Source organism: Rhopilema esculentum, chromosome 4, assembly GCF_057945365.1.
Source record: "Rhopilema esculentum isolate cy_ngs chromosome 4, ASM5794536v1, whole genome shotgun sequence".
Classification (NCBI taxonomy): Eukaryota; Metazoa; Cnidaria; class Scyphozoa; order Rhizostomeae; family Rhizostomatidae; genus Rhopilema; species Rhopilema esculentum.
This window is the reverse complement of record NC_142818.1, coordinates 5,332,468-5,346,627: the sequence shown is the minus strand read 5'-3', so window position 1 is coordinate 5,346,627 and position 14,160 is coordinate 5,332,468. Positions and strand designations below refer to the sequence as shown.

The window sequence follows — 14,160 nt, the reverse complement described above, 5'->3', positions numbered from 1 at the left end:
AATAAACTAGCAGGTTTAACTAAAATTAACAGTCTTTAGCCCAAATTTTACGTTTTCTAAAGCGTTTAGATTGTTTCAACGTTGTTAATAGCTTATCGAAATTGTGAATGCTCCAGATGTAGAGGTTCTATGGAGGTTCTATGATGGCTTGACAATATTGTTACGTGCAAATAACGTGCAAATTACATAGCTAAAACCTTCAGTTGAAAATGAAGAAATCTTTTTTTCTATTGCTATTTCAGTGTACGTCATTAATGGACGATGGAAAATGTCTCATCTAGCCAGTCTTTGTCGAATAATTTCTTGGCCGGGAATGTAATGGTATCATAAACTGGATGTATCACACACCTAATAATTATCAAACTGCACTATATTTCATTTCAAATAGTGTACCGAATAGGGATCATTACAACAGGCAGCCCCCTCCCCCAATTATCAATTTTGTTCCGACAACACTGATAATTTCGCTGCAAAGATCTCGATGTGTCGTTTTTTATAATTCCTAGATATCTGCTTGCTCCTGGCTGCTTATAATTTGCTTATAATATGCTTTTCGGTTTAAAATATCACAGTGATGCAGAAAATGCAATATTTTCATCAAAATTAAAAGTACGGAGTCCTGGGAATGTCCCATTGCCATTTATAATAGTTTGTTTTGATATAATTTTTTTCAGAATTCCTTTCTTACTTAATGGGTATTTCTTCGTGCTTTGCAGAGGGAACATCCCAGTGCAATAAGATTGTTTTCTTTAGTGGTCATTCAATTACTGTGAAAAAGGAGACCTTGAGTCTTAATGAATGCATCATTTTTCCAGTGTTGCGAAGTCTATTCTCATACGAAGTTATATAAAGAATCTAGTCTATTCTCTTTCTAACGAAAAAATGTTATTACATTAGAAAAGAGCGAATAAGAAAATACATTTATATTTTAAAACATTTTATGGTCATGTCTAGAAATATTAATGACTAGAAAAGACTGGTTTGCAGAGAGGCGTCTAATATGAAAGGTTAATTGTTAAAATGAAACGTTAACAAATATTAGTCAATTGTTAATATACATTTAAAACAGATAGCATAGGGTTTGGTTGGGCCTCCTGAATAATCGCATTCCACGTGTTAGCTTCCCGAACAGAAAAAAACCTTCTGTCAGGATACATGATTTCATATAACAGATGTATCATTCAGACATCCGTTGATTGTTATCTGGTGAGTATCTTCTTCGCAAAAATGTTTGAAAGAAAGACTACTGGCAGACTTGAAGAAATGTGTTGCTGGGTGATATATATGACTTGATTATGCCATCAAAAGGTTCTTATTTAAAATGTTTTTTCATAATTTAGCTGTAGTTATGTAATATCCATTTCATTTTGGAAAATATATGATCAGGGGCGAGTTCAAGTTCATTATAGTTGAAGAACAATCAATCAATCTTACAAAAAATATTGCCAGCTTTTACCAGTTGCACGGAAAGCAAACTCAAAATTGCAACTACTACGTATTTATCAGTTTAACAGGAGCTACTTTGTAAGAAGAGTATGATTTTCACAGAAAACTTGCTTTTCGAAATTGCCCACACAGCCAAGGCATGAAGCTTTCTAGGGAATCATTCAACCTTGCTTCTTCTGCGAAGGAGCACCCTTTTTGAACTTTCCCATTGCTTAACTAATTTAATTTTCCCCTTTGCTTAATGAGCAAGCTAGGTGTGAATGTATGCAACTTTGTGCAATCAAACCAATGTTGCTATGCAATGCCAGGGGGAAGTACCTCAGCCAAACAGCCTTAGCATAAGGGAAAGTCCCTTGGATCCCTATATCAATGGAGATGCATTCAATTGTACATTAACCATCGGCAAGGCTGTAAAAACGCAAACGAAGAGCAGTACAAAGTTTTTTCACGGTAAGACTATATTTTCAGTTCTTCTTACTTATGATTTTTCAATTGAAATATTTTCTCTAAGATTTTGTTGAAGTTGTAGTTGACTGGTTTTGCTGCTGCGCTGTTATCTTAGAAAGATTAATTATTAGTTTTTAGAGCTCATCTGCACTCAAAAAGAGGATATTGCTTTAATGGAGAATTTGATTTTTTTTTAAAAATTAGATTGAAATATATTCGCAAATGTTTCAACTTGAACAGCCATGCACCTTTGCCCTCAACTGAACAATTTTTTTATTGAGTGGTCTCGGGTAAATTGTTTAGGTATAGCTTCAATCATTTAGTAACATTTTTAGTTAAGTTGCCAAGTCTTTTCTTGATTATTTCGTCATATCTCCATTTTCTTTTCCCCACAAAAACAATAAACATGTGGCTGATTTTTGTTTTAGAAAAAAATCATGGACCAGCAACAAAAGTACAGTGCGAAAACAAAGCAACTTAACGCCAGAACATGTGGGTTGGCAATGTCCTTTAGCGGCCCAGAAGGGCACGAAAAACTGCCAAGCCCGCCATGTTTGGACAACCGGTAAATTGATATTTTTTTGTTCTTTTTTTAATTCCCAATGACTTCGTTTCTGGATGACTAGGAACCTTTTTGATTTTTTTCAAGTTTAAGGAGAGTTACTTTTCGAGAGTAATTTAAAAAATTTTATTTGAGTTAATTATTGCCCTTAATTTGTTAACTGTATGGCTTATTTAATTTTGTTTGCATATGATGGAGAATTTGAGACTATTTTTTGATTGACCTAGAATAAGAGAGCTCTGCAAAATTTTTGCACCCAGAATTGACTGAGAATTACATGGGTCAATATTTAAAACTCGAAAATTTATTTTGAGAATGTTATTATATATGTCTATTTGCTTTTTCAGTCCGACAACCTTCGCAAGGAGTGGCAGAAAAGCCAAATAAATTGTCAGCAACTCAAAATTATCCTAACCTAAGGATGTTGCTCGCAGTCTGGAGAAGAACCTCCTCGTCCTGATTGACAGTGGTTCCGAGTTTCCTTTGTTCGGCTATGAATATTGGTTCAAACATTGGCCTTGATGTGCCAGAGGAAGACATTTGCCTTGAGACAATGTTACCATCTGGATGATGAAACTATTTTTATTCCTAGTTCAACATGCTCGTTATTGTTCCATTTATAACTGTATTGCTATGGAAGTAGTGTAGCTGGATTTTAAAACCGAAAGATCTGAGTAATATAGTAATTTGCTATTTGTAGTTCTTTATATGACATTGTCCATTAAACTTTTTTCATATCTTCTTGTATCTTCAGCAACGTCAAGTTTTTGATAAGAAATTACAGTTTATCAATTTTGTTGAATGTGAAGCGAGTGTGAAGCTGCTAACAATGGATCAGCTAGCATTCCCATTTCGGCAATTGCTGCATTGCTGATGATAGAGTTTAGAGTTTAGACATGCGCTTCCCCAGTTTAGACCACGTTAAAGCTGACATTGGCAACTTTTTCACAGCAAAGAAAATTACTTGAAAACTTTTGCTTTTTTGCCTGGAATGAAGATAATTGAATAAAGCCATTATTTCACACTACGGCCAAGGGAGTAACCCGTTGTTTTACACAATCGAGGCTATAGGAATCTAGGCCTCCTTCTCGATCTAATGCAAGCCTTCAAAGATTTTCAAAATGGCCTCCAAGACGGTCCAGAAGTTTCCAAAGAATAAATGGGCTATTGACTTTACAACCAGGTAGGTGTGTGGTGGAACCACGTCTCTAGAATTCTAAAACTCTGAAAAGATGTTTGCTTTTAAAAATTATATGGAACAGCGCAACAAGAAGTAAAGTCAAAAACTTGAAAACATCCTGTTTTTAAGTTTTTGACTTTACGTGAAAGCAAGCACCTAATTCTTCACTATTGAAAATTGGAATTAACAGAAAAAGAATTAAAAATTAACAGATGTGGCTCAGACATTGAAATATCATGACATCGAGTGTAACAGAATTTGCAAAGAATCTTCGTATGTTGTAAGAAGGCTCTCCTTATTTTGAATTAAGCTTACATACATGCAAAAGCCGTAGATCTCCTGCCCAAGACCACTCTGATGCATGGCATTTATAAAAATGTAGCCTATTTTTCTTCAAGCATGTCTTGTTCTTTGATTTCTAATCAATGCAAGATGATCACACCTAGTTTTAAATGAAAATGGAATTTTTGCTTTTTTAACCACTTTTTTATCCTAATTGCCCCGTCAAAATGAGTTGGCCGGTCGGCCGGTACAAAATCTTGTCAGGTTTTCAGTACCTCCTTTACAATGGCTTTCTATAGAATTCAGGGGTATGTTTGCCCAAAATCAGGCCAAAAGATATTCAAATGCAAGAGAGCAGCGCATCGTTTAATTGTGGAGACTTCAAACATACTTCTTGTCATTTAAAAGTACCAGACAATTTTTCCGACTTTCTGAATCAGGATTTTGCTGGAAAACAAAGTTGGCCAGGTGGCGCAAACGCAACATATTTTTTATGGCTGCCCTATTGGTTTTAAGTTCATACCGGAATTCAACCTCTTTTCTAGGGGAAAATATATTAAGCATGAAAATAAACCCTTCAGCACCTAATAATACAAAAGTCAAATCAATAGCAAGATCGTAAGTAAATTGTTAAAACTGCTTCTCTTCCAGGAGGCCACATATAAATCTCATGCTTTTATCTTCATAATCCTAACCTCAACCTACATAATACTTTCTTTGTATTACTTTCAGTAAGTTTCACAACAGGAAAAGTGAGATATTCCTGAGTATAATTCCCACCGGGATGTGAAGAAAAACAAACATATAATACAAACATGTTTAAACAGAGAATTTTGCATTAGCCACTTGCCTTACTGAAATTGTTAAAGTTTAAATCATTAAAGGAGAAGCCAGGAAAATTTTGACCTTCAAATTTTTCAAATCTGATGATACCACTGAAAAAGCATGCAAAACTAAGCACAAGATAACAGAACATCAATGTGATCTTACCTATATGCAAAGTTTTATGGCTGTTGTAAATAGAGTTGTCTGCCAAAGGTTGGATAATCAGTATTCAGTTACTTTTTTAACTATTCGGTTAGCTGAAGCCCAAAGTGAATATTTGGTGACATGCAAATAGTTTGAATAGTTTATTTATTCGCTTGGAGATAATAGTGTAAATAATCTCACTGTTGGAGGTAGCAATGATTGTTCAAATAACCGTGACTTATCAAATTGCTGATTATTTGAATAATCGTGTGTGATTGAATAGTGTTGACTATTGGAATAACAGTGACTGATCGATTTGGAATGACTGATAGAATAGCCAGGAATGTTCAAAATGAGAATAGCAACTTCCTTTCTACACTCTTTGAAAGCTAATAAAGCAATATTGGAAGGGGCCAGGGGCAGTGTAACGTGGCTAGCAGGTAAGGGTCAGAGAGCTTTTCCTCTAGAAATTTTTTGCTAGAAAGCGTTTCACTTTTCAAAAGGTTGGAAAACTACCCTTTTTGAAAATTGGGATTGTAGTTTTCATAAAGTTGTGATGTTGGTTATTTTGGTTATTTTGACTGACTTTAGTTATTTTGGCCATTGGAGGCAACTAGTGCTAGGGAAAAGTTGAGAAGATATTAATTTTTCACCAAAGAATCTTTTTTAATTTTGCTATGCATTACACCCTTGAAGGTTGTGTAAAACACAGGAAATATCAATTCGAAAACAAATAATTAATGGTTGTGACTTATCAAATAGTGATGACTGATAAGCTGTAGGTTATTTTCATTAAATTACAAGACATTTTCAAATTGCAGTTTTTGACCCACACCCTGTTACTCCCATCTGGCCACACTCATATTTAATTTACTTAATTTTTGATCTTTTTGAATGAGGGGTTATTTGAGGGGGGGAATATTAGAGGGGGGCTTATAAAATTAACATAGACATCAAGAAGACATTATTAAAAGACCTCATCCATTTCCCTCACAAAAGTATTGCACCACCTTGAAGGAGGTGAAATGGCCCAAGAATTATCGAAAGCTATTGTTGTGCAAATTGAAAAGCAAATAGGAGTGGGTCGGAAGTGAAAGAATTACCAATCAAAACTTCAATCTTTTTAAAGTACTTTTTAAAAAAAATAACAGTAAGAAAGGTCTTTTAACAGTTTATAATTTTAATGTTTTGACAGGAGCCATGAACTTTTGAAACCGCCTGCAGCCTTCTTGAATTTGTTGGATATAATTGGGCAATCTATTATTGTGAAATTTTGTGTCAAACCTGAAGAATTCTTTTAATTTAATGATTCTTTGGTACTTCAAGAACGATTTCAATCATGGCTCGTAATGTTTTCCATACGAAGCCAAACATTTTTAATGATTTGCAAATTTGGACTTGATGGATGCCATGGAAAAACTTGAATTCTTCTTGTTTCGAGATAAATCATTATAAGAATGGTTTCCTTCTATTCAGGTAACTTTTTTAATTGTTTTTGTGTAAGACACCCATTGTTTTTTGTCTGGAAGGATTTCCAGCTGAAAAAATTTGCTCAGGCTCGAGTTTCATATCCTTTAGTGTCCCCAAGTGTAAACCCTGTAAAGGGAAACAGACAAATTCTTTCCCCTCTAACACAATTTTTTCACACGTCCACTGCTTGGTTTTTTTGCTAATGAAAAACACTCAAAAAACATCTGAAACACATCTGTTTAGTGACTGCATCTAACTTGCTCAATAATTTTTCGAAAATTTAAGCCCTCTTTCCCGTAAATATTTTATAGCGACTCCCCTGTCATTTGACATTTTTCCTCCCTTGGGTATGTTCTATATTTCTACAAATGAAAACTTTTCTGTTTAATGTATCTATTTCAAATTATGTTTTTTATGGCGTCAGCAAGACTTTCAAGAGTTTTCTGCCAAAATTTGCTACAAAAAAGTACAACTACTTTACCAAATGCATGTATTCAAATGTTTGATACTTGAAATGTTGACAAAAAGTGCCACCATTTTAAACAAGGTGGTGCAATACTTTTGTGAGGGGAGTGTATATTTTAGTAGGAGTTTCTTTATTAACTTTTAATTAATTGTTACATAAGTATGAACTGAATCTTATATGTTTGAGCAAATTATCAAACTGATTTTTTGCTTTCTAACCCAATTTTACATGCTGTATAAAATTCTATACAAATCCAGATTAAAAATCCACAAATGAACCATTTTTAGATGGAGGTACTTGTACCCAGCCCAATATTGTGTTTTGCACTAAAACTTTGAAAGCTATACACCTTAAAATTTGTTTACTGTCATAGTTTGATGTGATAAATAAAATGAGATGAAGACCTAACTTGACAATATCACCAAAAGATGTTCCAAGACAGGGACACTTGTGTCCAGTCCACTGTTATGTATTTCACTGTCACTTTATCCCCAATTTTCTACTCTTTAAATTATGTCTAGGCCAAAGTGTATGACAGAGAAGTCAAAATCAGAGATTCCTGGTCCCGTAGGATATGCAGATTACCATTCATATCCCACTGTTGTAAGTGATCCTTTCTTTGATTCGATTCTTTCTACAATGTGGTACAGTAAATTTCTTTTTTACAAGTGTGCATTTTATTATAAGCTTCAGAACTATTTGCCTTTATGATGTTAAACAGCAAAAGGTTTTCAGAAAGGTGCTGCTTCATATTTGTTTTGTGCATATAATTCTTCATCATTTTTGAAATAATGTAAAGAATTTCTGGTTTAATAATTTTCTGGGAAATTTTGAACGAAACATTATTCTTTTATTCCTTGAAGAAATGCTAAATGCACTACAACTTATAATTAGTTCAAATTATGATATTTTTGCACTGGAGATTTCAACATATGTTTTTATGCTTCTCTTGATGTAGGAAACCCATGATGCAGATTTATCAAAACTTGTTGCAAAAGTGAGTCTTATAACAAAAATTTCTTCAGCTGATTTTTTCAGGAGCTTTTGAGATTTGGTAGCTTTTGAAATGCCTTTTCTAAATTTGCAGCTGTGCCTTGCATAAATCATTGTGTTATGTTTCTAGTTAAAACAAAAGTTGATTTTTCCTAAGTTTTGACTTAATTTGAGCCTTGGAGCATGCTTTTAATCAAAATATAATTCTTCAGTGTTTTGATTATGACATTCTTAGCTGATCTAAGTAATTAATATCTATCTACTAAGTATCATAGTCAACATCAGTTTTGTTATCATGGTAAAGATAGTTAGGAGTTGAATATATGATGCTATATTTTCATGGCAAAGTGCTGCTTTTTGGCAAGCTGATAATTGAAAGAGGCTTTTCATTTTGCGAGCTTCCATTAAATCAATCTTAATAAATTTTTATTCTAGAAATCTTGGAACATTGCTTTGGCCCCAATGAAGCAACTACCTATGAACCTGTTCATAATGTATATGGCTGGCAATTCAATCTCAATTTTTCCAATAATGATAGTTGGAATGATGATTTTTAAACCAATAAAAGCTATGCTTACCTTGAAATCAAGTAAGTAATGTTAAGATATTTATTGTACCTTTTTTATTCTGTAGAATATTTTTTTTTAAAAAACAAGCATTTGTCCTCTTGAAGAAAATGAACTTGCATTTAAGTAGGCCTATTGGCAGCATGCAAGTATTTTAAATATAGGCAGATGTGGTCTCTGATTTTAACTTGGTAAAAGGTTGTGAAAAGGACTTGAGGACTTGGAAGTTATGAAATTTCACCAAATTTGTTTTTCTTTCTGAATTGCAAATTTTTTTGGAATAAATGGAAGCTTGATAATTATTGTATCTATCATCTAAGAATTGTCTGATTCAATATAAAATTGAATTGACATGGGATTATAATTTGGCTTAAACATGGGTTCAAATTTGGTGTCAAAATTTGGATGATTTTTTATGCACATTGGCTTGTACCTGCATGGTCTATGGTTTGCCTTGGACAATGGACATCCCCACAGTAAACAGCCAGGTCTGATAAGGGCAAAAAGCTTAATGATTTATTTGTACACAGAAAGTAAGTTTCTGTACCTTGATAGAACTGAATAAACTGACGAAGACTCCTGCTTACAGTGTTGCCATAGGCTTCCTATTCGCTCCCGTGATTAAACATCCTTCTTTTATAGCATTTAAAATGTTAGATGGTGAGCAAGGTATTTTGCTGAAATTCACTTATCTGCTTGGCAATATACTTTGTCTTCTGCTCGCTGTCTACAAATGCCATTCCATGGGAATACTGCCTACAGCACCTTCTGATTGGCTTGCGTTTAAAGAGCATCGTCAGGTTTGGATTTTTATGATACTCAAACAGTTGAAAAGGTTAAAACTAGGAATTTAAGTAAAATTGCACTAGGAAAATTGACGAATTTGTAGACGACGTTTCGAGTAAAGCTTTTTATCGAGTGAGGTAATCAACATGGGTTGACTGGATAACGGACTATGCTTGAAACGTCATTAAAGGCATTTGACACAACTTACAGCCACTCAACCATCAGCAGTTGTCCAATCAAGTTGCACACAGAGAGAAACATGTCAACAGTTTCCGCCTTTCTGCAAATGGTGAAATCCTAGAGCAGCGCCCAATGGTTTCACGTTAGCAGTTTCCAATTCCTTTCATACCCGCGCGATCTGATCGCTGTACTTATGCATGTCATATGTGTTTAATAAATTGTTAATTTTTCCTAATAAAATTTTACTTAAATTCTTAGTTTATACTTTTACATTGCACAGCATGCAATAAAGAATAGCGATTATCAACATTTTGCTGCATTTTTTCAATCATCTTTGCATTTTCAGTCAATTCCATGTTGATTGCAAAATCTCTTCATTTTTTGTACCGCGTTGTTTTTTAGATCTTTTGAAAATGATATTGAGTTGAGAACTTGTCTTCTTTCAAGTGGTAATTTTACACTGATTTACCTAGCATATGCTAGGTAAATTCTGGGGTTGTAGACCAATTTTACAAAAAGACATTCATATGAATTCGACTTTTTTCAGAGGTCAAACATTATCCTAGTTTTCTTAAGTTTGGAAACAAGACATTTTGATGTGCAAAAATTCCAAATTTTGATTGCTTGACAAGCTTTCATCACACATACATTTCATCACGCAACATGTGTCATTGGACAGACTGTCAACCTTGCTGTCGCTTTCTTTGCATCACTGCCTATTGTGTTACTGTTTATATAGGTAAAAGCTCTTATCGATTTTTTTGCGTAAACATAATCTTGTTTTAAAAATATTATTTTTCAGCGCGTGGATTATATCGTTGGAGGGATACAGCTGTAAAAATGGTTATGTTTTATTTTTTGTTAACTGCATTTCTTTGGGAGATAAAGAAATGTCTTCGTTGTGACGTTTGCAAGAGATGGCAGTGCAAAAGAGGTATTTGAACCTGATGAGACGAGGGAAGCAAGACACGTGATTAGATACCTTAATTATGCAACTTAATTATGCAAATTATGAAATTATGATATCTTAATAATTCCAAATGCTTTTTCTAACTGGAGTGTAACTATTCTTTCACACAATTTTCAGATTTAATTTTCCTTGTTTTGCAGTAGCAGCTCTCTGTATTGTACTTTCGGGACATTAGAAGGAGTCATAGGCAACGTTTTGTTTAAAAATTAAACGTATAATAAATGTTTATAAGTTGAGGGAGGGTTAGTTAAACCAAATCTGACCCATTAAGATTTTATTGCAAACACTTATGGGTCTTCAATTTGCCTTTGCCCCCTACTCCCCAACTTGCATCGGGGCCCGTTTTCCTAAGTGGTGTTTTGTGTCACAGGATCAGTTTTAGGCTGATTGTCCTTTTTTGTTGACGATATTCTTGAAATAGTTTATAAGTATTGTGTAACTGCGTCATACTATTAACATTTCAACTTACTGGAATATACCATTTTATAAATCGTTCTCTCAGGTGGGATTACTTATCAAGAAAATATTACTACCTAGCAGGGTAAGAATACGCCAAGAGATGTTTTTGCATCAACACGATGATGTTTCATAAATAGAGTAGTACCTAATTGTCCCTGTAGAATGAGAAGATCTGATTTGTATTTATTATTAAACCAAGAAGCAGAGTCATGTTTAAAAAATGTTTCAAGAGTATCATGTTGTCCATTATTCAAGCGTAGAACTCTTCACGGGTGAGGCTGTTATTCGTCATATACTGCAGTGAATGCAGTGAGTAAACTCCAACTGAGACCCGTTACACTGTCCTATGCGTTTTCAGTAGAAGTAATTTCTTTGTTAATAGAAATCATTTTTTCATTAGTTTAATAAAGTCCTCAAACCCAACTTTTCCATCTCCATCAAAGTCTGCTTCGGCTAGCATATCTGATATATCATATTCATCGAAATCTTGACCAAATATTCGAAACATTCTTTTCAAGTTATCAGCGTTGATTTCGCTAGAATTATCCACATCAAAAACTTTAAAAATCCTTCCAAACTCGCTTGCAGATTTTGCTGTTGGCAGTTTACCGTGAATCATTGCCAGGAATTCAGGAAACTCTATAATTCCGTTGCCATCAGCATCTGTGGAAGGATATGGCTCTTATACACATTTAATACTACAATAACGAGTTAAGTTATGATCTTCTTTTGGGAGCTTTACTTTTCGGAAGAAAATCAGCTAGTAATGCACCTAAATAAGTATAAGATATGTTTGACTGCAAAAAGCCACTTTTTATTGGTTTGACAGCGGTCTTTAGATGGTGTGGAAGAATGTTTTAGGTAGAAGGAAAGAAAGACGGCTTGCATTTAGAATAATTATCTTAGTGTTTTATTAAGGTCTACAATGGAATCCCGTTATAACGAACTCCGAAGGGAACCGGAAAATGATTCGTTATATCGGGAGCTCGTTATATCGGGATTCCACTGTATTTTCACGTTAGATATTATCACGATCAAATTGATGGTAGGTACTTTTTCTGCATGCAAGGCTGCCTCATGTCGCCACAGCTCCGTCTACTACGGATTTTAAATTGTTAGTCACACTTTCTTTCTTGTTTTTCATCTCAAGGTTGTAACACCTATTGGCAAAGAAAGATTTCGTATGAAAACGATGCTTGCGCATTTCAGTTGATATCACTCTGTGAAAATAGATTATTACCTTTGGCAAATTACCCAGACTAACTTCATTGGATACCAATGCAGGGGCATTCAGGAACAAGCCATATTGCCCCCAGCCTTCCTAGGAATGCCCCTTATGTATCGCAACAGGGAAATTGCAAGTTTAATCAAATGCATTGTGATCATTACTTTCAATGACATACCAATGGAATTCACCATATCCATTACTTCTGCCTCCGTTGTTGATTGTCCCAGTGATCCAAGAATTGATCTAAGTTCGTTTGCTGTTATAACTCCATTACCATCCTGGTCGAAAACATCAAAAATTTGTCTTATTTCCCCGAGGTCGTCCAGTTTTACTTCAGTCATCTGCTTGTTAATTTTGGATGAAGCTCCGATTTCCCCAATCATCGAAAAATACTCAGACGATTCTTCCTTCTCCTCACTGGCAAGAAGGTGCTGTCTTGGAATTTTGAGATCTAGAGGCTGCCCAATCAAAGTAGAATCGCTAGATTTCTGTTCCTTATTTGAATCTGCTTTGCTGTTCCCTCTGCTGTAACCAGATGCTGTCTTTTCCCCGAAAACACTGCTCTGGTCCGCCTCTTGCTTAGAGGGGTCAACCTTTGAGTGCAAAACTTTCCCAAAACTCATAGCCATGTCAGCGATTCATTTACTCAAAACGATGACTTAACTAAAATATTTTAGACTTCAGCATTTAGGTCCTGCATAGACACAGCATATTCAGTGATATGTCGAATTTGTTGAGCAAAAAAGGAGCTTCCCCTTTTTACAGAAGACGTTAATCTCACATGCATAAGATAGAAAGCTAGATAAGCAGGAAAGTAAACTTTCCAGATAAACATTGGAAATTTGTTTGTTGATCTTGGGTGGTGTAAGAAAGGGACCGCCATGTGTGGTTTGCCTTACAAATACTTGGCCTGGCGCCGTGACCCGTGAATCAAGCTAGGCTCTTTCCCTCGATTCGAAGACGAGCCAGGTATATTTTAAATGGTACCTTTACATTTAGGAGGCGGTAGGGCAATGTTGCAACTCAACCGTGCTGCAACATGCATCCAACCAACAAGTACCTGCGCCATAACAGAAGGCCAACAAAAAATTGTATGCTTTGAGGCTAACGGTTTATATGGATAATTTCATAAATTATGCAACCCTCCGGGTGAGTGTAACAGTTTTTTGTATGCGGTCCAATGGGGGGGGGGGGTTGCTACAAAGGGAACTTTTTTAAGTGTCACGTCTGCACAATGAAATGTCTGTTATTCGGGAAGATGGCTATATAGGATGTTTACCCGGGCCCCAGCACACCCTGCTCAAATTCGCAAAATTAGTGTACAATGAGCAAATTTAGAAGTTTCAAGATATATTCGAATAGTTTGGTAAAGGCTTACCCCCGATTTTCTCCTTTTATTCGCGCACCCACACGCATGCGTATTTGAAGATCTCTTTGGTCGCAAAGTACATAGTTCGCTCTTTGGTAGTAGATTGTCAGGGGCCCTTTTCGAAGAGGGGCAGAGGTGGCAAGAAGTGCCCTGAAATATAAGACAACTCTATAGAATCTTATCGATAATTGATGACCACTTGGACTATTTTAGTTAGAAAATATTAGAAAGATGATAACACCAGCACAAAAATGCAGAGAATGAAAGTTTGTCTGTGACAAGGTCGGCCACAAGAGAGAGAGCGGCAAAGATAATAGATGATAAACAAAAGACGTTTTCCCTCAAAAGTACTCCAGGAACCTAGGAAGGATAAATCGGTATAAAAGCTTAGCGGGCAATCAAAATTTACAACCAGCCCATCTATAGCAGCCATTATTTTTATTAAACCAAATATTGTGAATAGTGACAAGGCCATTTAATAACCAATTTTATTTATGGATAATTTCGTCAACAATTTATCTATGTTTAGAATCTTTGGTGGTAAAAAACCCATATTTAAGCTAATATTTTATTATGTTACCCCACACTCGCCCCTCCCACCTAGAAATGCTCGATTATGTTAGTAGAAAATTATGCCAGTGACCAGTATTGTATATTGTTACAACTGCCCATTACCAAAAAAGTGTGTCAATACGAGGCTCACGATATGTAATGTGCCCATTCTTCTATCAAACTTGATGTTAAGTGTGCACATTAATTTCTCTTCTATGCCTTTTCCATTTGGGAA

The 14,160-nt window shown here is 35.1% G+C and overlaps 2 protein-coding genes across 2 annotated transcripts; one reads left to right on the top strand and one right to left on the bottom strand.

Moving 5' to 3' along the window:
* Positions 1–1,744: 1,744 nt before the first annotated feature.
* On the top strand, positions 1,745–11,010 carry LOC135691209 (ER membrane protein complex subunit 4). The gene is made up of 8 exons (XM_065209009.2): positions 1,745–1,896; positions 2,322–2,458; positions 2,803–3,638; positions 7,344–7,425; positions 7,781–7,819; positions 8,251–8,404; positions 9,024–9,181; positions 10,150–11,010. Exons 3-8 carry the CDS (start codon positions 3,577–3,579, stop codon positions 10,183–10,185), a joined length of 531 nt encoding a protein of 176 aa, XP_065065081.1. The 5' UTR covers positions 1,745–1,896; positions 2,322–2,458; positions 2,803–3,576; the 3' UTR covers positions 10,186–11,010.
* Positions 11,011–11,137: 127 nt separating this feature from the next.
* Positions 11,138–13,408, bottom strand: LOC135691206 (neo-calmodulin-like). Its single transcript, XM_065209004.2, has 2 exons — positions 12,180–13,408; positions 11,138–11,439 (listed from the first exon to the last, which is right to left on the bottom strand). The coding sequence occupies exons 1-2, from the start codon at positions 12,631–12,633 to the stop codon at positions 11,162–11,164; spliced, it is 732 nt and encodes a 243-aa protein (XP_065065076.2). The 5' UTR covers positions 12,634–13,408; the 3' UTR covers positions 11,138–11,161.
* Between the last annotated feature and the right edge of the window lie 752 nt (positions 13,409–14,160).

Bases quoted from the DNA above. Each gene is read 5' to 3' on its own strand.
- LOC135691209 (XM_065209009.2), top strand. From the start codon at position 3,577: ATGGCCTCCAAGACGGTCCAGAAGTTTCCAAAGAATAAATGGGCTATT. The intron at 3,639-7,343 runs GTAGGTGTGTGG...AATTATGTCTAG, and splicing joins GCTATTGACTTTACAACCAG to GCCAAAGTGTATGACAGAGA. The intron at 7,426-7,780 runs GTAAGTGATCCT...CTCTTGATGTAG, and splicing joins ACCATTCATATCCCACTGTT to GAAACCCATGATGCAGATTT.
- LOC135691206 (XM_065209004.2), bottom strand. From the start codon at position 12,633: ATGGCTATGAGTTTTGGGAAAGTTTTGCACTCAAAGGTTGACCCCTCT. The intron at 11,440-12,179 runs GTATGTCATTGA...ATCCTTCCACAG, and splicing joins GGATATGGTGAATTCCATTG to ATGCTGATGGCAACGGAATT.